The sequence below is a fragment of the Phoenix dactylifera genome, chromosome 7, assembly GCF_051530095.1.
Source record: "Phoenix dactylifera cultivar Ajwa chromosome 7, Ajwa_hap1_PhDact_Kaust_v1.1, whole genome shotgun sequence".
Classification (NCBI taxonomy): Eukaryota; Viridiplantae; Streptophyta; class Magnoliopsida; order Arecales; family Arecaceae; genus Phoenix; species Phoenix dactylifera.
In genome coordinates this window covers 34,707,781-34,733,698 of record NC_143196.1, presented here as the reverse complement: position 1 = coordinate 34,733,698, position 25,918 = coordinate 34,707,781, and the positions used below count along the sequence as shown (strand labels likewise).

Below are 25,918 nucleotides of genomic sequence, written 5' to 3'. Positions count from 1 at the left end.
TACATGTAATATGCATGCATGTGTGTGTATGTATGTGTGCATGTATGACAGAGCTTTCTTTGTTAAGCATTTAGTAAGATTGTAATATCTAAATGTTGAGGGATGTTTGACACTGCTATCTACTGTGATAATCTCAAATGAATTATTATTAGGCTGTTTATCGTGTTTGACTGTTTCATCTTTGATACTTAAGTTCTTTTTGTGCTGGCATCAAAGCATAAGCACATTATTAACTACTACAGGGGTCCAATTTTGTAAAGGAATGTCCTTCCTCTGAGTCCAATTTGCCTGGCTTTGTGCTTGCCAATTCCTTTTAGTGCTCCTGGTTCATTTTCCACATTGTTCTTTATTGGAACAACTGTTAATTCATTTATAATGTCTATATTTAATTATCTATCTATATATTTACCGATACACATCCATATATACCTTCTCGACCAATCGGTCTATGTAGATACATATGCATGTATTTATTGATTTGCATCTACTCTGATATTTGGGGTTGGAACTAAATTTGTAAAACTCTCTATAGATTGTCATTGCTTTTTCTCTGAAAAAGAACTCTAATATGCACTTTTATATGTTGAGCGGGACAAATTTCTTTGGACTTCTATAACTATATAACACGCCTAGAGTAACGAATCAACCATCCTTTTAAATTTGCTTTTCTTATGAGGGCAGTTGATTGAAATATATTTTCTCATTGATCAGCAGAGAAAGTTGCATGACTAGTAGTTGACTTGTTATAGGTTAATGATGTTCGATTAAGAACCGCTGGTGAGGCTTCTCAAAGGAGTACCAAGGAAGACTGGGCTGAGTGGATGAGGCATTTTAGCATTGAACTGCTCAAAGAATCTCCATCCCCGGCTTTACGTACCTGTGCACGACTTGCACAGTTGCAGGTGTGGCAATCATTTGGCCTGATTTATTCTATTTAGCATTTATTGTTCTGACAGAGAATATACAGCCTTCTGTTGGGAGAGAATTATTTGCTGCTGGTTTCGCAAGCTGCTGGGCGCATATGAATGAAACTTCCCAGGAGCAGTTAGTCAGGAATCTTAAGACAGCCTTCTCATCCCAAAATATTCCTCCTGAAATTCTTGCTACGCTACTAAACTTGGTAATTTTTTCTCCTTTATGGATCAACCCAGCATGCCATCAAGTCTGGTACTGGAACTGACTTTTGTTATTGCTGACCAGGCAGAGTTTATGGAACATGATGAGAAACCTCTTCCAATTGACACCAGATTGCTTGGTGCTCTTGCTGAGAAGGTTTGCATTTTATATTTATATAATTACATTGAAATTGCTGTGAAACATTTCATCTTGCATGTCATATTTTGTGGACGTATTTTTGCCCCAGTGCCGAGCATTTGCAAAAGCCCTTCACTACAAAGAAATGGAGTTTGAAGCTGCACGTTCCAAGAAGATGGGTGCCAATCCTGTTACTGTGGTTGAGTCTCTTATTCATATTAATAATCAGTTACACCAACATGAGGTTTGTCTTTGTGTTTTTGGGTTGAACGCGCTGTATCATTTCATTTTCATCTCTTATTGTTAGCAGTATGGTCTTAAGCTCCCATATATGCTCTTCTAATAGTAGTATGGTCATAGTTTCCTCTATGTCCTTTTGTCTACTTATGTCTTTTATGAAAATTTACTTTGGCAGGCTGCTGTTGGAATACTAACATATGCCCAGCAACATCTGGATGTTCAACTAAAGGAGTCTTGGTATACTTTAGATATTATAATAATAGTTTCAAAAATATTATTTTCTAAAATTTTATTGTTGATTTGCTCTCTCTCTCTCTCTATCTATCTCTATCTCTCCCCCCTCACCTCCTCCCTTCCTCTCCCTCTCTTCTCCCTCCTCCCTTTCCCTCTTCAAGTAATAGCAACTTTTTACAAATAAGAGCAATTTTTGTTTCTCTACTGACATTGTGGTTTACAATGGGTTTATTTAAGGTATGAAAAGTTGCAGCGATGGGATGATGCACTGAAAGCATACACTTTAAAATCATCTCAGGCATCAAGTCCACTTCATAACTTAGATGCCACATTAGGTCAGTATTGGATAATGAATGGTCATTATTATTTGGCATATTTGGTTGATACATTTTTGTACTATTATGATGCATTCGATGGAGAAAGTAATTAATAGATGGATATTTGTATTCTAATCAGCAGGATTGTTTGCTAATTGTTGATTCATTTTGCAAAAGTAAATGAACTAATCATGATTCAATTATATATCTAAACTATACATAGATTAGTGAATAAACTTTCTATCTAGAAGCAATCATTGCAAATAAATCTTGGTCATCTAAACTACTCTCTAAAGGACTCCTAATATGGCTAAAATTTCAAAAATCGGTAAAAATTTGTTACAAAATTATAACTACAGCTTTTACTAGACCTGAGCATCTGCTGGGCATGGTCTGGTTGGGGCTGGACCGAAGTCTCGAAGCAAGACCAAGTGACCAGGACCAAAACCAGGCTGGTCTTCCTTGGGGCTGAAAACCCAGGCTCGTCCCCCGTCTGATAGAAAAAAGATAGCGCCTGGGCCCTACCCTATCTGACCTGGGTATGTTGGGCTGGTCAGGCTTGGTCTGACTAGACCTGACTCAATCAGTTAGGGGGGGCATGTGAGTGTGTGAGAGAAAGAGTGGCATGAGGGAGTTTCTGCAGGGGGTGAACTCTGGGCTAACAAGGAGAAAGGGGGGTGGAGGGAGAGAGGAGGGGATTCTGGCTTGCTGCCTGGGGGCTTGGTTGGTTCTTGGCTTGCCAATAGAGTGAGGAGGGTTCTAGTTGGTTAGGGAGGAGAGAGAGGCGGCGACTCCAGGTCGTCTAGGGGAGAGAGAGAGAGAGAGAGAGAGAGAGGGGGGGGGGGGAGGTGTTTTGGCTAGCGGCTGCTAGTGATTGTTGCAGGGGAAGGAACTAGATTTTTTAGCACAAATCAGGTGGGTTAGATTTCTTTTTTTCCTTTTTGTGGCACAAGTCTAGGTTTTGACTACTTTTTGACCTAGAAAATATTGGAATTTCACTAAGGCTGTGAAATATCAATCAGAGATCCTGAATGTTCTTTTTAAATGAATCCACGGTCATGGAAATGCGATATTTCTGTGAAAAGTTATGCCTTTTAAAAAGTTGGAAAAATTCTCACTAAGTTGCAGCTATATGATATTTAAAGAATTTTTCTAGCATCTTCGGCAAACACCTTGGAAATTTTTTAGAGGATGAGTACTTGAATGTGCTGCTGACGTTTACTGTTCACATGGTTCTAGGACGAATGCGTTGCCTTGCTGCCTTAGCTCGGTGGGAAGAGCTTAATGCCTTATGCAGAGAGCAGTGGACTGCTGCAGAACCCTCGGCTCGATTGGAAATGGCTCCAATGGTTTGTTATCGGATTTAATAAATCTTAGCTGTTTAAGCTATTATACATTTCTCTCATGTTTTTATTCAACCCTTCCTCCCCTTTTTAAAATTTGATGCTGTTGTCTTAGGCTGCTAATGCTGCTTGGAATATGGGAGAATGGGATCAGATGGCTGAATATGTTTCTCGGTTGGATGATGGGGATGAAAGCAAGCTTCGGATCTTAGGTAACACCGCTGCCAGTGGTGATGGAAGCAGCAATGGTGCTTTCTTTAGGGCTGTTCTTGCAGTTCGTCGTGAAAAGGTGCCCCATGGTTTCGTTTCTTCTTTTTCTAATTTTCATGGTTTCCTTTCTTCTTTTTCTAATTTTCACTGCATAACATTTCTAAAGATGCTCTATTTTTTTCTAGTATGATGAAGCTCGTGAGTACGTTGAGAGAGCAAGGAAGTGTTTGGCAACGGAATTGGCTGCATTGGTAAGCCTCTTGGCATCTAACCAACTTGCATGTCTACTCCATTTTCATTTTTTTTTAACTTATGCGTGGCAATTTCTATTTTGTTCAAGCCATGGTATGTCGTACCGATCGGTACTGGTGCATACCGATTGTACGTACCGTATCGGTACCAAATAGGTGGGGGTGCAAATGGGTCGGGTTGGACCAAGTTATGAATGATTCCGACTCAACCCAATTCCTTGTTCGGGTCCTAATGTTGGATCCATATCCAACCCAATAGAAGATAGGGTTGGATCGAGTTTGATCCACAGCTAAAATTTTTGATCCAATGGATCATTTGGATTCGGTTGGATCCATGCATAACCCGGTCCCAACTTGAAAAATTTGGGTCCAAGTCGGATCTAGGTCACACATATAGAGTTCTAAATTGAAAGGGTTAAATTTGGTTAAAAGGAAATCCTAGCTTCATCATAAGACATGAATCTCTTTGGAAGCATGTTATGACATATTTAGCATGATAATTTTTTCAACAAAGCACAGAAAATTATTGAAAAGAGTTTCAAAAGTTGAGCATTCCCTATGGGTTATACAAAGTATTATGGTAAAAGATATCTAATGGATTGAAATAGAGCATGGATAGAATGCCAAGTCAATCACAGTGTATCAATTTATAATCTAAAAGTCGAACTTTCGATCCAAGGATCACTTAGCTATCTAGTTTGCCACAACATCCCCTATGTCATGTGAATAAAATTAGATCAAAATGCTTGGGTTGGTGCGATGATGGCACCATTTATTTCAAACCAATTAATTGATGATAGATGCCTTTATTATATAGGACTTATCTCTAATCGGGATTTCAAGAGAGGAGATTGTAGATAGTAGACCAGCTTAACACTACCCCCACTTACCTCGGGTTAATGGGTATATTGTGTTCGGGTCGGGTAATAGGTTAGAAGATCCAAATTAGACCTATATAACACTCGGGTCGTGTCGGGTCAAAACTCAATAAATCCAAAACCGACCCAAAATGTGGAATGGATCCAAATTTGAAATCCAACCTAGTCCCGTGGATCCTTAAATCGGATTCGGATTGGGTTTAAGTAGGTCGGGTCGGGTCTTGGGTTAACCCGACCCATTTGTAGCCTTGAGAATAAGTGTGCGGTACGAAAGGCATACTGAGTCTTGGTATGCTGAACTAACTCCTATACCGGGCATACAGATACCGTATCAAGATGACCGAGAAAACGAACCTTGATTTAACCATTCTCCTTTTGTTGCAAATCGCTTTACTGGATCTAGGTTGACAATCTAGATAAAAGGCATCACAGTGTATGAGGCTCTCACCATTGCAGGGTCTCGGGAGGGTTAGATGTATGGAACCTTATCCTAGTCAAACATGTATGCAGCCTTATCCCTGTATGTAGGGATCATGTTTTCGTATTTTAAACTCATAATCCCCAGGTCATAATGGAGCAACTTTATTATTGCGATAAGGCCCGCATTAAGATAGACAATCTAGGTATGTTTATAAAAGAGGGCATCTACATTGCAAACTAATGCAATGCAGGATACAGCTGGCAATTATTATGATAAGTCGGATTGTGATAAACCTTATAGGAGCCAATGGATTTGCTGTTGGCAAGTATCATGATCAGTTGCTCAAAAGTCCTATTTATTTTCCATTAGAGTTGGCATTAGTTTTTGCCTAAGGTCAAAAATCCTATTTATTTTCTATTAGAGTTGGCATTAGTTTTTGCCTAATATTCATTTTTTTTGGTTAAAAAGTCCTAGTATGTTCTCCTTTTATATTTGGGTATGTTTTCCTATTTTTAGTAAGACTTGTAAGGCTTTAGTTTTAGCTAGACTTTTGATTGATTAATAGAATGTTATTTATGGAGTTGTCTCCAACTTTTCTTGTTCCTTGTATCACAAACTTTTAGCAGATATGGAGTTGTATTATATGTGTTTTGAGATTGGAGAACTACATAATAAACTGATATGTCTTCATCTTTTAGATAAATAATAAAAAACTCTGGACCTTGACATTGAAAGATAGCTTTTACTTAGATCTTAGGAGTCAATAGATGCCGTCATCTTTTTCTACTGATAAATCACACATGTTTATGAATGACAATGTCAAGAAAAGATAATATAGATGTACAGTTACAACTCCAATATATCCCCACTCACTTTATAGGAAAATAATGCAAAAATAATGCATCTGAACAAAAGAACGTAGAGAGGCTGAAGTTTGTTAATGGTTGGAACTTTCGAATTCTTAAGGACATGTATTGTAGAGTACTGTTACAATAGCACTTTCATAGTCATATGGAAGACAAGCAAGTAGCGGTGGAAATTCTTTAGAAGTTCAACACCACGAGACACCTTTTCACTGTGACAGGAAAATGCCTGGGTGTTTTGAAGTTGGCTTCTCGTTAATTTTTAATGATCTGGTCTTACCACTACTAGAAATCTTTGGCACCTCATCAATCTCCTTCCAAAACGAAACATAAAATATCTTTTCTCCTTTTTTGAACCTGTGACACCCAGGTGATAATGGACAGTTACTGTTGCGCCAAATTCTTTAGAAGTTCAACACCACGAGACACCTTTTCGCCTGGTTGTTTTGAAGTTGGCATCTCGTTAATTTTTAATGATCTGGTCTCACCACTACTAGAAATCTTTGGCACCTCATCAATCTCCTTCCAAAACGAAACATAAAATATATTTTTTTTCTTTTTTGAACCCGTGACACCCAGGTAATAATGAAGCAGCTTACTGTTGCGCCAAGTTCTTTCCTCTAAAGAGTGGCTAGTTAATGGGGCTCTTGCCACTGCAAGGTCTTGGGAGGGGCAGTTGTACATAACCTATCCCCGCATGTGTAGAGGCTATTTTTGTGCATGGTGGTAAGGCTGTATAGATCTGACCATACCTAGATTTTGTGGTGGTGGGAGCCTCAGGCACTATGATGCCCTTTCTTGTTTTGGTATCCTAGAGGCCTATGGTGGATGCTTGTAAATGCCATTAGCTTTAAGAGACTTGGATTGTGCTACATTTCTGTATTTCTTGCACAGAGATCATTAGCACGGAGATTATTATTGTATCGAATGTACTCTTATGCCAAACCATCCATTTAATACTTAACCAAGCCTTAATTCCAAACTAGTTGGGTGAGCTACATAAATCTTTTTTCTCTATTCTTTCGGTTTAGGGCCATACTTTTTGAGAGCTATCGAGATATCAAGTCTTTCCTTACTACTAATCTCTCACAATTTTCGGTCTATCTCTACCAAGGTTGGCTGTACTAGTATCAAGATCGGGAGCCGTACTAGTTTTCCAGCAATACGATATAATATGGTACCAGTACTATGCCATTCTAGTTTGTTTTGGACCACTTTCTTTTATTTTTGAATTTTGCCTACTTTAGTTCAAAATTTAAAAATTTAAAAACAATTTGAAACCTTCTCCCAAGGCCGTCGGATCGAACCGCCTGGTTCGGCCCATACCGAACCAACCCGATGGGAAACTAGGTCGGTTCGTCTATTGGAGTCGGTTTTAACCCCAAATCGGCCCGAAAAAAATCCGAACTGGATGGAACTGGCTGGAACCATTTGGAACTGGCTGGTTCCGTTCGAACTTTGTGCAAACCGTTCGGTTTGCACCGAGTCAACCCGGTTCTGAATCAATCCTCTAATTTTCTTTGTTTGCTGATTAAAAGATGTTAGGAAGGCCCGAGGAGGCCTTCCTAACATCGTTTTCAATCTCTCCGGCTTTTTCCTTTTTTCTCACGGCGAAAATTATATTGATTTAGCACGATTAAAGGAAGACTCAAGCCTAAATAAGGTGTGCTTTCTCTTCTGTGTTTCATTCTCTCAATGTTTTTTTGGGCTTGAAAAAATAGCTCGAAATTTGCAAAATAAGAAAAGATCATGCCAAAGTTTTTGATTTGGGCTTGATTTTATTATATTGTAGATTTATGGATGATCTACATGACGATGTGAAATTTTTTAATTTTGGTATTATATATAAATTTTAAAATTAAAAGATATTTTGGATTAAAAAATAGGATATATATAAATAAATTTTTAAAAAACTGTAAAATTAAAAGCGTATTTAGGGGCATGTAAGCTACTCTAGCAAAATTTGGTGTCCATTTGTTTAAATTTTGAGAAATAATGTATGTAGCATCTATTATTGGGTTCTACGAATCTGAGCTGAAATTAATTTTTTGAAATATTGATATTTAAAAAAAATCATCTTTAAATTTGAAAAATATTTAAAAATATATAAATAATATAAAAAAGAAAAATTAGTAGTACGTATTACATAATTCAGAAATAATTTCTAAAGTAGAATATATATATATATATGAATCTATGATATTTAAATTTTTTTTTTAAATTTAAAATTATTAAAGATAAATAAATAAATAAATATGAAAATTTAGTATTATGTATTAGATAAATCAGATATATTTTCTGACGTAAAAAATTATCTTCATCGTAACGAAATTTTGCTTTTTTTAAATAATTGATAAATTGACGTGGTTGATAAACCTACAGGAAGGAGTCATTAAGAAAAAAAGAGCGAGGGTGTGATATTGGTTGGATCATGGGCAAATGCTATCGGGTCGGCACCATTGGAAGTGCAACTGGTGTAGCACAGAGTTTAAGAAAAGAGGGATAACTAGGTTGAAGCAACACTTAGCTAGTGGTTACCTCGACGTATCTGTGTTGCAAATATTCATAGTAGGTTCTGCAGCTGATGAAGAAGCACTTCGCTGATTTCAGAGCAGCAAAGAATAGTTTTCAATGAGGTGGAGGTGGACCGCTGAGCAGTAGAGCCACCTTCCTATCACTCGAGGGAGTCAGAGGAGGCATCCGCACCAGATGACGAGAAGGCATAATTTCAGGTTGCCATGCAGGCGAGCTTGAATGATCAGTGGCAGCAGGATGAGGTGGCCAGGCATAGGGCTCGATTTGGGCCCTCATACTATGAATACGGTTTCAGTTCTGTGAGCAGCACGGCAAATCCATATTTTAAGCAAACCTTAGTTAGGGAGGCTGTTAGTAGAGGTGGTGGTCGTATTGCATTTATGCTGGAGGCTTTTGGTAGCAAAAGAAGTCATCTAGAGATTTCACAAGGAGCAGCTATCCATAATTTAGATTTATATGCCTTCTCCAGCAGAGATTCGAAGCAGTTGAGGATTGACACAATGCTAAATAAGGATAAGGATATGTGGCGAGCTATTAGATCTTGGTTTCACTTCAGCCACATTCCAGCGAATGTGGCAGACAATATGTACTATAGGTCTGTCATTTTCATTTTGCAGGCTATTGGTTCTGGTATAGATCCTTCAGGTCCGAAGGCCATCTACAGTGAGCTTTTTGACAATAATGAGCTAGAGAAATGGATTATCTCATATAGGAGCAAGGGGCCCTTATATAGACTGACAGTGATGTGTGATGGTTGGACTGGTCCTATTAGACGGAGCATTATCAATTTTCTGATATATTGTGATATAAATATTTTCTTCCATAAGTTGGTTGATGCTGATGATCATATGCATGATGCCACGCACATTCTCAAATTGATGAAGGTGATTGATAACATAGGAGAGAAGAATATTGTGTAGGTCATCATTAGCAATGGATCACAATAAGGCCGCCGGAGAGATCTTGGAGCAGTAGCTACATATTTTCTGGACTTCATGTGCTACATATTGCATTGACCTCATGTTGATGGACATTGTGAAGATTCGTAGGGTGCAGCAGATAATGGAGACACCCAAAACTATCACCAGATATATTTATAACCATACATGGATCTTTTCACTGATGAGGAGGTATGCAAAGGGAGAGATCTTGAGATCAGGAGTTATACGGTTTGCGACCAACTACGTTGCACTTGATAGCCTTTTTAAGAAGAAAGAAGTCCTACGTCGGATGTTTGTTAGTCTCGAGTGACAGAAAAGTAGATATGCGAGGGTCGACACTGAAGGGAGCATTGTCGAGGATTTGGTGACAAGGCAGACATTCTGGCAGCGGGCTACTACGATAGTGAAGGCTATTAGATCATTGTACAAAGTGCTTCAGGCTGTGGATAGTGAGAGGTATTTTCAGATGGGCTTCTTGTATCATATGATGGAGAGGGCAAAGATTTAGATCATGGAGGCAGATTCGACGTATGCCTAGGAGTACATCGATATCATTGAGCGGCGGTGGGACTACCTAATCGGTAGAAATTTACATCTAGCAGGTAAGCAAGAATATTAAAAATTAGACTGATCCTGTACTTGTACAATTTTACTGACAATAATAAACTCTACCTATACTACCTAAACCCTTGGTTTCAATACACCGTAGCTGGAATCGATATAGATGACGAACTTCTGGCTGCTCTGCATAATGTGATTTACAAGATAAAGCTCGACCCAAAAATCGTGGCCCTATATCTAGAAGAGATAAGTTAACCTAAGAGTCATTTGTAGGTTAATTGGTATATTTAATAATTAAGATATTACAATACAGTTTTTTTTACAGACCAAAATATTTAGAGAGGACATCGGTAGCTTTGGAGTCTCGACAACTGTCGTAAGATAAATATGAATCTAGGTATATTCCACATCGGGAGAAAATTTACTGGGCGTTAGATGGTTACTAATACTATACTATTTTATATGTAATTTTTTTAATATTTTTGCATCTGAATGATGGATTTATTTTGGTTTGTTCGCGAAAACTCTTAAGTGGCTAGCTATTAGGATCTTCTTTCAGATGGTCTCCTCGAGTGGAAGTGTGCGCAATTGGTCCACCTTCGCTCTTATTGACAGCAAGTAGAGGAATCATTTGACACAATAGCTTTTCAACGATCTTGTATATGTTCACTACAATCTGAGGTTGAACCTGAAGTGCATTCAGGAGAAAGTGAAGCTCAAGTACACATTTGATTAATTTTGCTTTCTTGATGATGTGGATGATTTATAATTAGATGGTTTGTGGGCCGGCAACTAGGAGTCGGAGCTTGATGAGCGAGGATCATCTCCATGACCGGTAAGTTTCGTAGCTTGCTAGGCTAGAGTCAATGTAGGGTAATGGGTAGAGAGCAATATTCCACACCTTTCTAGCTGATCAACCACAGCCGCAGGAAAGCCGGTCACCATGACTCCTTAATATGATCGAGAGATGTTTAGACGAGGCCACTACACTAACCGATCGACTTGGTCAGGAGGGCGACATACGTGCTTCTACATAACCAGACAGAGAGGGGCACGAAAGGTAAGCAGGCAGCGAGTGGTACGAAGGATAAGAAGGTAGTTACCTAGCGTACCAAAAAAGAAAAACAAAAGGCACCTGCAGCCCTAATGGAGAGTGTCGAGGAATCAATTTATTTAAATTCAAAGAGCAGGAGCAGCAGTTCTGGTGGTCATGGATCTGCCGGCCAGAAAAAGAGTGAACATGAGATCACCATTTATGAGAACTAAAAGGTGGTCTTCGATTCACCGATGAGTTTTAGTTTACGTATGCTACACAAGATAGGGACTACTGTACGCGATCTGATGGAGCGCGCAAGGATCCAATTGCATATAGGAGACGGGCTCCTCGATGTCATTCAATAGGATAGATGCCACTGCAGATGATCTCGCACGTGGAGTAGGATTCATGGATGTATCAGGTTCCAAGTCGTATACCGAATTCTGTTATCCGCAGCCACAGATAACCTATGACCCATACGGATGTAGATATGGATATTGTGTGTTTGAGAAATCTTCCTGTGGCTACTATCGTATGTAGTCTGGAGTATCTTATGGGTCGGATTTTATTGCCGGCTTATTCGGATGGGCCACTTCACAACCATTTTATCGGCAAGTTTATCAGCCAAAGAACACATCTCAGAGTCAGAGCTTCAACGAGAGATCTGAGAGTGCTTATAATCCGGAGCGCGTTCATTGTGGGATGAATATATAAGACTACAACGCCGCTTGGTTAGGGGGGTGGGCTGATGTGCCTCCTGAGTCCTGACTATGCTAATAATCCTGATATCTATAAGAGGCGTTGCCACTCGACGAGATTTTAGATATCGGTATATAGTACTTTAAATATATGTAATTGATTGTATTATTTTTTATTTTTTACTTCACTATTTGATTTGGGGATATTTCATGTTGCTTCTTTTAGCATGCAACATCTCACTGATCATTTTTTTTGATTTGTATCGTTTTAAAACAATAAGATGCATCATTTAGGTTAAACCGAGATCATAAAAATATAAAAAAAAACAATCAAATTAGACTTAAAATCATTGAAAAAGTTCAAAAAGATTGATTACCAATTAAATCAACTCGAAAAACTCCAAAAAAATTTGGGCGTGCCGGTTCCATACCGGCACATCCAAGGGTACCGTGTGTCGATACGGTACCGACCCATCCGCCGACCCGTACAGGTCCTAGTACCGGTTCGGCGGACCTTGCCTTCTTCGTTCCTCTCTTCCCAATTTCGAATTGAAGATGGCGGGAGAGAGGGAGGAGACATAGGAAGAGAGAGGGATAAGGGAGAGAGAGGAAAGGGGAGGGCAAGGGAATCCCTAACCTTGAGTAAGGGAGGGAGGGAGGGAGACTAGGGGGGGTATTATTGGTGATGTTGGGGGAAATGGGGTAGATCAAGCGCTCAGAGTGGTCATGAGGTGTTAATCGTGAGCGGGAGAGAGGGGGTCTCTTGCAATCGTGAGGTGGTTGGGGGGGGGGGGTGCATAATTGAGCCAGCCCCTCTATACCGAATGGAAAGGGCTAACTGTTCTGTTTCCCTCTTGGTTTGGCTCGGTACGCCCCGAATCGGACGATTCGGGGCGTTACGACAAATGCTATTCTTTGTACTTTTGCTTGAAGTCACTCTTTCGTACGAGTGTATCTCTCGGCAAACTATGTTGTAGATCCAAACTATCTATGATGTCCGTCTCTCAATTTGTCCTCAGTTGGTGCTACCTCCATATTTTTATGAATGGTTTTATTTCTTAATCTATCCTTTTTTGTATTAGTACACATCTAACATTTTCATTTTGCTCTCATTCATCCTATGCACATGTTTTCTAACCATCCAACATTCTATATCGTAAAGTATGGCTGGTTGTATGCCTGTCTTTCGAATTTTCTTCTTCAACTTAGCAAGTATCCTACCATCATATAATATCCCAATTGCACTTCTTTATTTTATCCAGCTTGCTTAGTCCCGCGGATAACATCCTCTTCAATCTTTCCTTATGAATAATTGATCCTAAATATCGAAAGTGATCACTCTGAGGAACTTCATGATCTTTAATTTTCACGTAACTTTCATCTCTTTCTAATTATAGTAAAACTACATTCGATGTCTTCCAATTTAATCTTAACCTAAAAACTTTAGATTCTAATGCGCTCCTCCAAAATTCCAACTTATGATTAACATCGACTTTAGTTTGTACCAAGAAATATCATTCTGGAATGTCCCTAGTAAGCTCCATAACTAGCACAAGAACGTAAGACTTAAAGAAGATTCTTAGTGTAAATTTATTATGATTTGAAATTCACTAGTATCACCACCAGTAGTTTTGACACTATTAGCCGCTCCATCATACATGTCCTTAATCACATTATTATATATAAGGAAAACTTCTTTCTTTTCTAACACACACCATAAGATGTTTAGAGACTCTATCATGCTTTCTCTAAATCAATAAAAATTATATGAAGATTTTGTTTCTTTTCTCTATACTTTTCGTTTAACCTCTGAAGGAGAAATATAGCTTCCATCATCGACCTTCCTCGCATAAAACTAAATTAGTTCTCCGATAATTTATGTCACATCTCAATCTATGCTCAATTATTCTCTCCCAACGTTTTATAGTATGGCTTATGAATTTAAAACTACGATAGTCAGAATAATTTTGGATATCATCTTTATTCTTATAAATCGATACTATAGTGCTCTTTATTTATTCATGAGGCATCTTCTTGGTCTTTAAAATCTTATCAAGTAAATTAGAAGGCATTCATTTAGTGGGCCAAAGAAATCATGCCAGATTTTTATTTTGAGTTCTTCATTAGTTAATTGTGCAATCTGCTGCGGGTCTGAGCTGGTACTTCCTATTGTATTTCTCTTCTTCTCCAGTAGAAGCTAAAGTTACGAACAGTTAGTTATTATAGGTTTACAAACATTTAGTTATTATAGGTTATCAATAGGACAACGGGTTCAAATGCAATGCAAGTCATGCTCATTAAAAAATTAGCAGAACTACTAAAATGGAAGTTTTGTTTCCATTTCCAATTTTAAATAGCCTTGTAAAATTGAAAATAGATTTTGTTTTTTCTTTTTCTTTATTTATTTTATTTTATTTTTTATGGTTGGGGGGTAAGGGGTTTGTTTGGTAGGGCTGGATTGATGCTCATGATTGTGAAATAATGATCATTTCCACCTCATTTTAGAAGCTCAATGTTTCCTTTCTATAGCACTTTTGTTTCCTTTTTTATTGTGTTTCATAATTCTCTTTTTAAATGTTCTATGGTTCATATGCCTTTTTGGGTGCCTTTTGCAGGTTCTTGAAAGCTATGAACGTGCTTACAGCAATATGGTCCGTGTTCAACAGCTGTCAGAATTAGAGGAGGTCTGTCCTTTACTCAATGGTTTGAATTTTCTTCTAATGTCACTTCTGTGTTGATTGAGCTTTTGCCTAAATTTATGTCATTTTGCATTCAATAGTAACAGTAGTTGACTGGAAACTGCCTTTTGATCCATACAGGTAATTGACTACTGCACTCTTCCTGTGGGGAACTCAGTTGCAGATGGTCGAAGGGAACTGATCCGTAATATGTGGAATGAGCGCATAACAGGGGCAAAACGAAATGTTGAGGTGGACATATTTAGCATTTTCCACTACGGGCTGTGTTAAAATAATTCATTTTCTGATTGGTGGTAAAATAATAACCTAAGAGCTTAATGGTATTAATGAGTTGCAGGTGGAGATGACTTCCTACTGATCTTTCTTGATTCATTAAGATTATAATATTTGCTTGTGGAATTTTTCCATATTTTTTATGCATTGTTATTTCCAGATATATGCAGACTTAGATTTTAAATTGCATCTACCTCATGTCTTCTTATAATACAGTTGGCTCTGTTTCACTTGTCTTCTTTGGTTTTTCCCTCTGATATGTCTTTAGTAATTTTTCATGTTTATTATCCAACTAAGTTTCTTTGTATATACTCTAGGTTACTTTTATCGATGTAGTTTGCACTAATTAATTGTTGCTGTTTTCTCTACTGTAGTATTGCAACTGTTTTTATCTTTCTGAAGAACTTTTTACTAGTGTTTATCATAATTTTCTTTTCGTATTTACTTTCGATCATAAACATGTAGGTTTGGCAAGCTCTTCTTACAGTGCGAGAACTGGTGCTTCCCCCTACCGATGACATAGAAACTTGGCTTAAATTTGCATCACTTTGCCGGACAAGTGGCCGTATCAGTCAGGCCAGATCTACTTTAATCAAACTCTTACAAGTCAGTGTTTCAAGTTTCCTGGAAATAAAATCTTTTACTGGTTATTTTTGTTGCTTTATGATAATACAATACCTGTATCTAACTCTGTGCAGTATGATCCCGAATCATCTCCTGAAAATTCATTATGCCGTGGACATCCTCAAGTTAAGTTGGCTTACCTGAAATACCAGTGGTCTCTTGGTGATGATCTCAAACGGAAAGAAGCGTTTTCTAGGCTGCAAGTATGCATTAATCACATCTGTTAGATTGAGTACTAAAAAATTTTGCTTTCTATAGCCTCTGTTGAGATATATTCTTTTTATCATTAACTTTTTTCTCTAGGATTTAGCTGCACAGCTGGCCCCTGCTACAACAAATAGTTATTCAAGCACACAATTAAGCCATGCTAATGCTTCCAATGCTGGTGTTCCTCTTCTTGCTCGTATCTATCTGAAACTTGGGACATGGAAGAGGGCACTTTCACCTGGATTAGATGATGATTCCATACAAGGTAATCGATGGTCCCTTGTCTTTCATTTCCTTGGTTATATGGTGCCTTTTATTGATGAGTTTTTCTACTTCCCAGAGATCCTTATATCATTCAAAAATGCCACTCATTGTGCTAAGGATTGGGCCAAAGCTTGGCATAGATGGGCTTTGTTTAATACAGCAGTGTTGTCTCATTATACTCTACGAGGCTGCCCTGCTATCACGGAGAAATATGTTGTTGCTGCAGTCACTGGATATTTCTATTCAATAGCTTGTGCCTCAACTGCCAAGGGAGTTGATGACAACTTACAGGTAAACCTCTTGCTTCATTAAAGATTAGCGGTGTCTTGACTCTTGACGGCTGACCTTGTATTCATATGTTTTACTTTTGTAGACCTTATACTTGTAAAAATGTACAGGATTTAAAACAATTTACTAATAAATCTGACTGTAGATGTCTTAATTTTTAGCTGTCGTGTGTTTAGGAAGTTTCATAAAAGCACAATATTATAAGAAATGGTGCAAAGAATGAAAGTTTAGAATTTTTTCCCTACTCATTACATTTTATACTCATTACATTTTATATTCATTTTTATTGGTAGGAATTTATTTTTATGTTCTACAATACAAACAACAGAAATTGAAAGACCTTAGCATTTCAGTGTTTGATAGTGATCAGAATTTCTGGAATATTGTTTTCTAAGCATGGTTGATTAATAATTTCTAATTTGTTTATGAGGTAATCAAGGAAGTCATAAAAAAGGTGAGGGTTGGATTTCAGAATAGATAAGTGGTCTTAAGAGGAAGTTTCATATTTTGTTATCTGGACTTCAATTATTCTCTTTTCTTCCTTCCACCTTTTAATTTGTTGTTTTATGCGCAAGTAGGCTTTGCTTTTTGGTTAATGTACTTTATAAGCTCATACACCGGACTTCTACCTTTTTCTGCTTGTAATCTTGAATCCGTTGCTTGGCTTCGTCAAATTGGAATATGGAGTGCACTTTGGAGTCATCAAGATAAAGTAGTGATTGAGAGATTGATCAAGAGGGACAGAGTTACCAAGGGAGAGTTGGATAGAAAGTTATACAATTGGGGACAACATGAACACCCATGAACCTGGAGATGATCTTGTTTCCACCTCCCCCTTTGGCAGGTTGCACTCGCCCTTTTTGCCATCCCCTTACGCTGCTAGCCTAACTCCGCCTCATGGCACTAGCATGTTCTTTCTCAATGGAGACCTCAGCGTCAACTTAGTCTGTCTTCTTGCTGCAATAAAGCATGTGCAGCCAGGGGCCTTCTTTTTTTTTTTTGGTAGAAAATAGGAGGGGAGGGGGAGGGGAAGAACCCCACCCGCGTAGCAGTCCCCACTGGGCCCCCCTTCCACTAGGAAATGTTCGATGTGGGTTGCAAGTTTCCGCGTGCCCTCCCCAACCTGTGGGAAACCCCATTGGGTCATCCATGTGAGTACGTCACCCTAGCGCGACCTCAGTACTGATGGAAGGAAAGCATATCCACACAGAACCATCCGGGCATGGGGCATGTGGTCCCCTGATTTAATCGACGCCCGCGCGTTTTGAATCCGGACAACTCGGGTGGAGTCCAAGCCCCCTTACCACCAGGCTACCACCTTGGTGGCGCCAGGGGCCTTCTATAGCTCCACCTTAATGTCAATGTGCTTGCTAGTGAAGGATGGTAACACTTCTGATTTATGAGGGAGGGCTGATGGTGCTGTTTGAGAGTTGAAAAGGGGTGCCTTTAGTTGCCTGAAAGTTCCAACAATCCAACTAGTGCATAGATGCACAACCTAAATGCAACTTGTAAAAGATCGGATTGGGTTCAGGTTGACTAGAATTTTGGAGGGTAAAAAAAGTTTGATCGGAATCCCTTTTTCTAGTAGATTGGTGTCTTAGCTAGATTAGGTTGAGAATTATTAGACTTGCTATGAGCACACGATATACATACATATAGAAAGAGGAAAGAGATGGACTTTGCTCCTCTCAAGAGGAGGGCATCTACTATCCGCTCCATGGTCTGTTGTACCGCTCGATACGTGGCGTACCGAACCAAGAGAAAACCGGTACGAAATTCAACCTCGAGTTGGTACGAGCCCCCTACCACCCTGTATCAAGGTGTACCGACCTGTACCAAGGTGTACTGTGGTGTGTATTGGCCCATACTGAAGCGCACCAAGATAAAATTGAGAAAAATAGTTAAAGGACTATTTCGGTACAAGATGCGTACCTTACCTTACCGAATCGATAAGGTACCAATACGGTACCCAATATCAAGATTGCGAACCTTGATCTACTCGTCTTAATTCTATTGTTAATAATGGAGCATTCAAATCGAAATTGACACTGTCGCGTGGATAAAAAAATGGATGATTTCATTGTGTCAATATGCTAAAATACATGCTAAAGCATTTAAATCGAGAATCCATCTCATTGATCATGATCTATACATAACGTGTAAATTGAAAATTAATAGATTTTAATGCTCTGATTATAAACAAAACATGGTCTCATGCATTTTAACAGTATATTTTTGTATCCAACTGATGCATAGGTTAGTGACCACCAAAATATGTGATTCTTGGTTTCTTGCATTTTTGGTGGTATAAATTATGATCAATGATGTGAATCTTTGTTGATGCCCCATTATTGATTTTGGACTTGAGAGGGGTAGATATCCACTCCTCTTGAGAGGAGTTTAATCCATTCCATATATATATATATATAGAGTTGGCTATGTTCAATCAGCACAGGGGACAAATATGAAAGTAGAAAAATCAGCATTGTTAAGCTTCATCTATAACATCTAAAACTTCAAAAAATACAAAAAAGTATGTTTTGAAGGTCCCTTGCATGTGCATTAAGCTGTCCCGATATGGATGTTATTGATAGGTCTTGCCAGAATCTGAATCTATGATCTTGATCTCTGTATCTTTAAACACATAGAAGATGTAACTTAACTGATCAGGATGCTTCCAACCAATCAATAAAATCTTGTATGTTGCCATTATAATATCGATTTTAGGACTACTTGATGCATAGGCATAGAGCCTCTAGAACACGCTTTATTTTGTAGGCATTTTAGACATTGCAGATCATATGTTTAAAGATGAGGATTTTCATTTGGATCCTCCATGTGGAAGGAACTGGCAATATTTTGTATCCAAATTCACGAGAGGCTTGAACATTCAATCGACATGGTCGGGCGGCTCTTTTGTAGAGTTTAAAAAAAGAAAATTTGGGAAAAAAGCTTCTTTGCCCATGTAGGGGATTACAGTTATTTTGACCTGACCTCATTTACCTTATATCTTGTCGAGTATTGCTGACTTTGTATTGTAAGCTATATATACTTTAGGACATATGGTTTATATATGTATTGTATGCATCAAATATGTAATAGCAAGGTCGGCGGAATTGGTACCAGACATTGTACCGGTTGTCCGGCGGGACGAGTCGGTATGGGCCCGCGCTGGGCCGTGTCGGGCCTGTACTGACACAGTAGAAGAGACAGGGGAGAGGGAGAACAAGAGAGGAAAAGAGAGAGAAGGCGGAGAGAGGGAGTTCGACCGCGGCCTCCGCCACCTGCACCAGCGCCGGCCTCCCTCTCCCTCCCTTCCCTGCTCGCTCTCTTTTCTTCTTCTTCTCATCCTTCGGCGCGGCGCTTCGGATTTTTTGCGAGAACCATCCCGGTAAGCTGCCAGTACGGCTCGAGATGCCCCGAACTGAGTGGTTCGGGACGGTTTCGCCAACCTTGTATAATAGTCTCCTATTATGGTGTCATTGTTGAAGCATAGCATTGCTCAATGTCCTCCATTGTTTTTGTCTGTTGATATACTAGGCTTTAGATGTCACTGTAGATTTTTGTGCTGTGCTGTTCGAGCTAATGCTATCACTATATATTTTCATTATTTCAAAGAATTACTCGGGGTTCACTTACATGACAAGTTGATTTCTTGTCTCCCGACCCTACATATGGTGATTGCATATTAGGCAATTAGAAGCTCTGGAGACAACCTGCATTTTATTCATGGCCAGATTTTGATTTTCTTATTTCCTATAAGTTGTATAAAAACAAGATTGTTGCACTTTCTACTTATAATAAAAGCAGTCCTTGCAAATCTCATGGATTTAGTTTTCTGGAACTACAACAATGATCTTCCCTTCCAGTGATTTATGTACACTGTTATTTTTTATGAGCTATAATTTACCATTATTATCTCCAGAATACAAAATATATATGTATATATAATTTATGAACTTTTCATTTTTCTGTTTCCAGGATATTCTTCGTCTTCTTACATTGTGGTTCAACCATGGGGCTACCTCTGAGGTTCAAATGGCATTGCAGAATGGATTTTCACATGTAAAGATTGAAATGTGGCTGGTGGTACTACCTCAAATAATTGCTAGAATACATTCAAATAATCAAGCTGTAAGGGAACTAATACAAGCATTACTTGTGCAAATTGGAAAGGGGCATCCGCAGGTTTGTTGCTTTTTTCTTTCTTTTATTTCTAACCCTTAAGTAGAGAATTTCAAACTTGCACTAATCACCAACAGAAGTTATTTTGCCTCACTTCACTAATTGTCCTCACTTTAAGAATAATACTCAAACTTGTATTGTAATATATATATATATATATATATATATATATATATATATATATATATATATATATATGCATCTTAGTGAGGTTATATGTTTGATGCTTCTAGTTAAAGCATCTATGCATCTGGGTTTGCATGCTTGTGTGGAGATGCCCTTGCCATATCATGTCTTTGGCAGCGTCATTCATACCCAAGGAGTTATGGTCGTAAAAATGATTTTGAATTTGGAAATGATAACCGAAGAAATAGGTTCCCAATTGGTCCACAATCTTGATATGGGGGGCGCACTGACACTCGGTACGCCGAACTGGTATGGGGGGCGCACTAGTACATGGTATGGGGGGCGCACTGACACTCAGTACGTCGAACTGGCTCTCGTACCGAGCGTACCGACACAATAACAAAATGGCACCGGTATGGAGCCCGGTATTAAGACGGTGTACCTTGATTTATATTGCTTGTAGATATTGGGATCTTGTTCATCAGGACCTTGGATATGATTTCAATTCAAGGTTTGTCAAATCGGTACCAGAGGGCGTATCGGCCGGCGACCGGTTTGGGACGGTATGGATATGTAGCCATTCCGGGGCATACAAAAAATAGAGGGAGGGGGAGGGAGAAAAGGAGAGGAAGATAGAGAGGGTGGTTTAATCAAATGGTTGGCATTTGTACCGAGTCAACAGGGTGAAGCATCCTTGTTCCCCGTCAATTCGGTTTGGTATGTCTCGTACCGGGCAGTTCGGGGCTGTACAGCCAACCATGCTTCAACCTATATACTATTTCCCATCCCTGCATCCAATAGTCTGGGCCTCGTTGACAGCCACCCTAATACCATTCCTTTAATACTTGGGCTGGCCATCCCACTCCTTTTTGAGAGAAGATGGGGTAGTGAAATTTGACCCATAATCTAACTTATGTGGTGGAAGAATATGCATACAGGTCATATCTTGGATGTGCTGAATAGGATCCAGTATACGATGAGGATCTAGATATTTTTGTAGGCTAAGCTCTGAGTGCTATATCATCAGCTACAATAGTGGCATATCCTAAACCACCATGAGGGGCCTATCTTCTATATGCTATCGTATCCTCGCAAACCTTATGACATGCATCGTGGTTTGTACCTTTTGTGGCATGAGTTAAACGCAACTTGTTGGTGAATTGACTCAGACTAGGTGGATGCGAGTCATATGGACCCCTGCCATGTCCACTGCTACCTTCTTGGCCATCAGATGCATCATTCTCAAATTGTCGTTAGCATCATCCCTTGTATCGCAAGATAATCTGGATAAACTGGTTGTCTGAGGCCTCAGAACCTGAGTAAGTGGGCTCATCATCCCTCTCCAACAGATTGGCAAACTTTCTTTCCTTTTCTTGCTGCTACGAGAAATCACTTTCATTCCCTTGTTGCCTCTGCATGTCTACCTCTGCTTGGTGGCTCGACTAGGCCCACCACCTTGACTAGCCCTGTTATATGTGCTATCATAATTATTTCTGACTAAGGGGTTATGTCTATCTGTGTTATATATTCAAATGTAGGCATATATGCCAATATTTCTGTGATGTTATTTTATAATTAATAAATGGTTTATGTTGTGTGAGACTTTGTAATCTAGTATTTTATCTTGTCAACAAGGAATACCATGATTCTTAATATTTAAGACTTAAAAGTAGTGGCATGAAGTTCCAGACTTTCAGCATATCCAGTCCCAAATTGAGGCTCTAGCTCTAGCAGTATGAGGCACAAAGAGATAAAGTGTCCAAAAATTGGAAAAAGGAAAAGGAAATAGAGAAGAGCATAACAGGAGAAGACAAAAGAAAGAACAGGAGCAGAAGATAAAAGAAAAGGGGAAAGGAGGAGTCTTACAGGTTGCTAAAACAGAAGGTGCAGCCCCCATTCTATGACATATTTGGTGGTGTACACTTCTTTGATGGAATATAAAGTTGCTTCTAATGGTGATCCACCAATAAGGGGACTCTATTCTCTGGTTGGTTAAAATTAATGACCCAAAAAGAGCATGCCCAGACGGTTAAGAGATGCAATAGAATGAGAGTAAATTCAATCATCCATTACCTTGCATAATTAGGAAAATCTTAAACACTTGCCATCAAGATGGAGAATATTCTCCTATTTTTAGGGTGGCAAACAATGTTTCCTGGACACATGACACAGTGTCCAATTGTCAAGAAGAATTCATGGGAATCTCCTAAAAATTGGACACTAGGACATGTTTGTATTATATATATATATATGTGTGTGTGCGCGCGCGCGCCCCTAGATATGTACTAATGTATGCATATAATGAAATATTAACTAGATTTATCCTCCTTAAGTTCATATAATTTGACAAAATGGTTGCTAATTATTATGTTGGAACTTCTTATATAGAATTCTTGCAAGTAGTTTAATGATAATCGCATCACAGTTTGACGGTATGAAGTGTCTAGGACAAAGAGTGTTATGAAGTGTTCCAAGTGTCTCAAGTTCTTACACATCAAAAAATCCAAACTTTGGAGTCTGTAGGTTACACCGGTGGCGAGCCATTATGACATCACTCAAGTGACTTTTTAAGATTTTGATCAGTTAGTTCTTAGTGTTCATATGAGAAGTAATTACATGCATATTTTGAACCTTGGCAACATGAAAACCTGCCTCAATGTAATTTGTTTGCCTATGAGGCATGGGATTACTTTGTTATAAATTGTAAAATAATGTCATTATAGATCATCATGGGATAATTGATGACAAATATTGTTGCTTGTACTGATGTTTTCAACCTATGAGTTCAAATGTTGTACAAGCTCCCTTAAAACTTCAGCACCCAATTTGGCAATCCCCTTGTATTTTTCACTTTTACATCTAATCAGATTCCTCTAGTGAATGTGCAACTGCCATTGCAGATTTCTTGCATGACAGTTATCCAATTAACTTATGGAAAAGTGTGCTCCCTCATCTGTAGTTTCATTTCACCATGGCCACCCTTCAGATATTGCAGAGCATGAAGCGCTGCATCCAAGTATGGGTCTCCAGGAGAGTACATTAATCGACTAACTAAACTGTTAGCAAAACTAGAGACATCTGACATATCTTCTTAACTCACATCCTCGTGTTTTGATTTGAATAGTATTCACTGAATATGCTCCAAGCATCCCTCTTTTCTGGCACATCAGTTATTACTTGAATTTGTGACTCAACGTGTTGGAAGATCTGAGAATGATTTCTTGCTGGGACAAAACAAAAGTGGAGTTAGTTTAATCAAGGCAGGCAAATACTATTTTCCTGTCCTTTGGACAGAATGAATGATTAATGAAGCAATGGACTGATTAAACCTACTCATTGCTCTTTGATTGTATATTTTTTAATTTTCAGATCAGCTTGAGCTTAAGCTCCTGATATGATTCTAGGTTTGCTCCTGTATCAGTCATTATTAATATGCAATGCCTATTCAGTTAGGATACATTGGGATCTTTCATTGATGCTATCCTGAAATACAGTCTGTTTTCGTTTGATCTTCTGTTCTAAATTGTTTCCCGACTGAGAGTCACATTTGTCATTCTCTGTCTCTCTCTTCCTACCTCTATTGTAGGCTCTTATGTACCCTCTGTTGGTGGCGTGCAAATCAATAAGCCAGCTACGCAGAGAGGCAGCTCTGAAAGTTGTTGAAAAAATTCGCCAGCATAGTGGAGTTCTTGTTGATCAGGTGAGTATTATGTAACAGTGTAAGTTCTCCTAAACTTCCACGGACAGATCTTGTAATGGGTGGTAAAATTTTCTTCCAGGCTCAACTTGTTTCAAAAGAACTGATCAGGGTTGCCATACTATGGCACGAGATGTGGCATGAGGCTTTGGAGGAAGCTAGTCGTTTATATTTTGGTGAGCACAATATTGAGGGGATGCTTGCTGTTCTAGAACCATTGCATGCAACGCTTGAAGAGGGGCCTGAGACAATAAAAGAGACCGCTTTCATTCAGGTATTTTTCTAGCATTTGCTAGTCACTATTATGAAATTGTAAGCTTGGTTTATTATATTAAATATTAGAAGTTAATTTCCAGACAGCATAATTGAGCAACTGCACTATCCTTTGTTTTGGTGCCCTTAAGCCTGATTTATTTGTTAGCTCTTAACTTTTTTATGTTTTTTAACAGTTTGGACCACTATTTTACTGTTTGGGAGCTCTCTAACATGATAATGTCAGAGGGGTCTTCTCTAAAATTACTTGAGTTAGAATCAGAATAACCTGGTTATACCAAGAATAAGGTTATTCAAGGTTTTGTTGTGAACAGTTCTCCCATGGTGAGCTATGTTTTGACTTCACTATATTTTCTTCAGAAGTTCAGTGATGTTCGGATTAGAGTTCTAGTAGAAAAACTTATCAGGGTTTTAATGTGCTTTCATGTAATCATTAACAGCAGTAATATACCAGCATGTGTCTGCATGTGCACACGTGGAAATGGGGGTTAATTTGTCCAATTGAGCTGCTCAATCTAATTTCAGTGCAGACAAGTAGTTCAGAATTAGCAGCAGTAATATACCAGCATGTGTGTAATTTGGATGAGTGCGCGCGCGCGTCCACAGAAATAGGGGTTAATTTGTCTAGTGGAGCTGCTTATTTTAATTTGAAGTGTAAGCAAGCAGTTCTCAATAGGCAGCAGTAATATACCAGCATGCATGTGTTTAAATTAGGTGAGCGTGCACGCATGCATGCGTGCATTGGAAATGGGGTTAATTTGTCCAATAGAGCTGCTTATTTTAATTTGAGTGCAAGTGGTTCCCAATTAGCAGCAGTAATGTGCCAGCATGTGTGTGCGTGTAAATTGGGGGAGGGGGGGTGCATGTGTTTGATTTAGGTGAATTTAGAACCAGACCTTGTCCATAATTATGTCACGGCACTTTTATAGTTTTATGATGTGGTTAAAAGATAGAACCAGACTTTGTGTGTGTAGTATGTGATTTAGGCGAGTTTGTATAATTTGGGCGAATCTGAACCAGACTTTGTCTATAATTATGTCTTAACACATTTATATTTTTAGAATTTGGTTAGAAATTAGAATGTGACCATTGTCCATAATTATGTTACAGCACATTTATACTTCTAGGGTTTGGTTAGAAATTAAAACCAGACTTTGTTTCTAATTATGTTACAGCACATTTGTAGATTTAGAATTTGGTTAGATTTAGAAGTTGATTTTGTTTCTCTCTACAGTGCAAGAGCATCACTTGATACCTACCATCCATTTCAGCTTTTCTGTTAATATATGATTTTTTGATTCATTGGAGTGGACATCTTAGGTGGGCAAGGAACACTAGACAGCTATTGCAATTTGTGTTTTTGAGACATGGAAATGCAATGGAGGGCTCAGAGTGCAATGTTTTCTCATGAGGTGTGAGGATTGGTTTGCTCATTGCACTAATTCAAATTAAGTCTTGGTTACTTGAGGTTGGTTCGTCATGGCTTGATTTTGCTTGGTT

The 25,918-nt window shown here is 38.7% G+C and overlaps 1 protein-coding gene across 3 annotated transcripts in view; it reads left to right on the top strand.

The window, feature by feature from the left end:
- TOR (target of rapamycin) overlaps window positions 1-25,918 on the top strand; it is a 60,023-nt gene that overhangs the window by 28,352 nt on the left and 5,753 nt on the right. For all 3 annotated transcript variants that reach the window (XR_015967579.2, XM_039127048.3, XM_088701897.2), the window contains 18 exons: window positions 750-902; window positions 968-1,120; window positions 1,201-1,272; window positions 1,364-1,498; window positions 1,670-1,731; window positions 1,966-2,063; window positions 3,285-3,394; window positions 3,504-3,677; window positions 3,784-3,849; window positions 14,398-14,466; window positions 14,602-14,712; window positions 15,220-15,360; window positions 15,453-15,581; window positions 15,682-15,850; window positions 15,926-16,140; window positions 20,119-20,325; window positions 24,035-24,148; window positions 24,228-24,419. Coding sequence is in view for 2 of the 3 variants with exons in the window: in XM_039127048.3 (XP_038982976.1) it covers window positions 750-902; window positions 968-1,120; window positions 1,201-1,272; window positions 1,364-1,498; window positions 1,670-1,731; window positions 1,966-2,063; window positions 3,285-3,394; window positions 3,504-3,677; window positions 3,784-3,849; window positions 14,398-14,466; window positions 14,602-14,712; window positions 15,220-15,360; window positions 15,453-15,581; window positions 15,682-15,850; window positions 15,926-16,140; window positions 20,119-20,325; window positions 24,035-24,148; window positions 24,228-24,419 (2,370 nt within the window). In the remaining variant the exon portion in view is untranslated. The remainder of the gene's footprint in view (window positions 1-749; window positions 903-967; window positions 1,121-1,200; window positions 1,273-1,363; window positions 1,499-1,669; window positions 1,732-1,965; window positions 2,064-3,284; window positions 3,395-3,503; window positions 3,678-3,783; window positions 3,850-14,397; window positions 14,467-14,601; window positions 14,713-15,219; window positions 15,361-15,452; window positions 15,582-15,681; window positions 15,851-15,925; window positions 16,141-20,118; window positions 20,326-24,034; window positions 24,149-24,227; window positions 24,420-25,918) is intronic.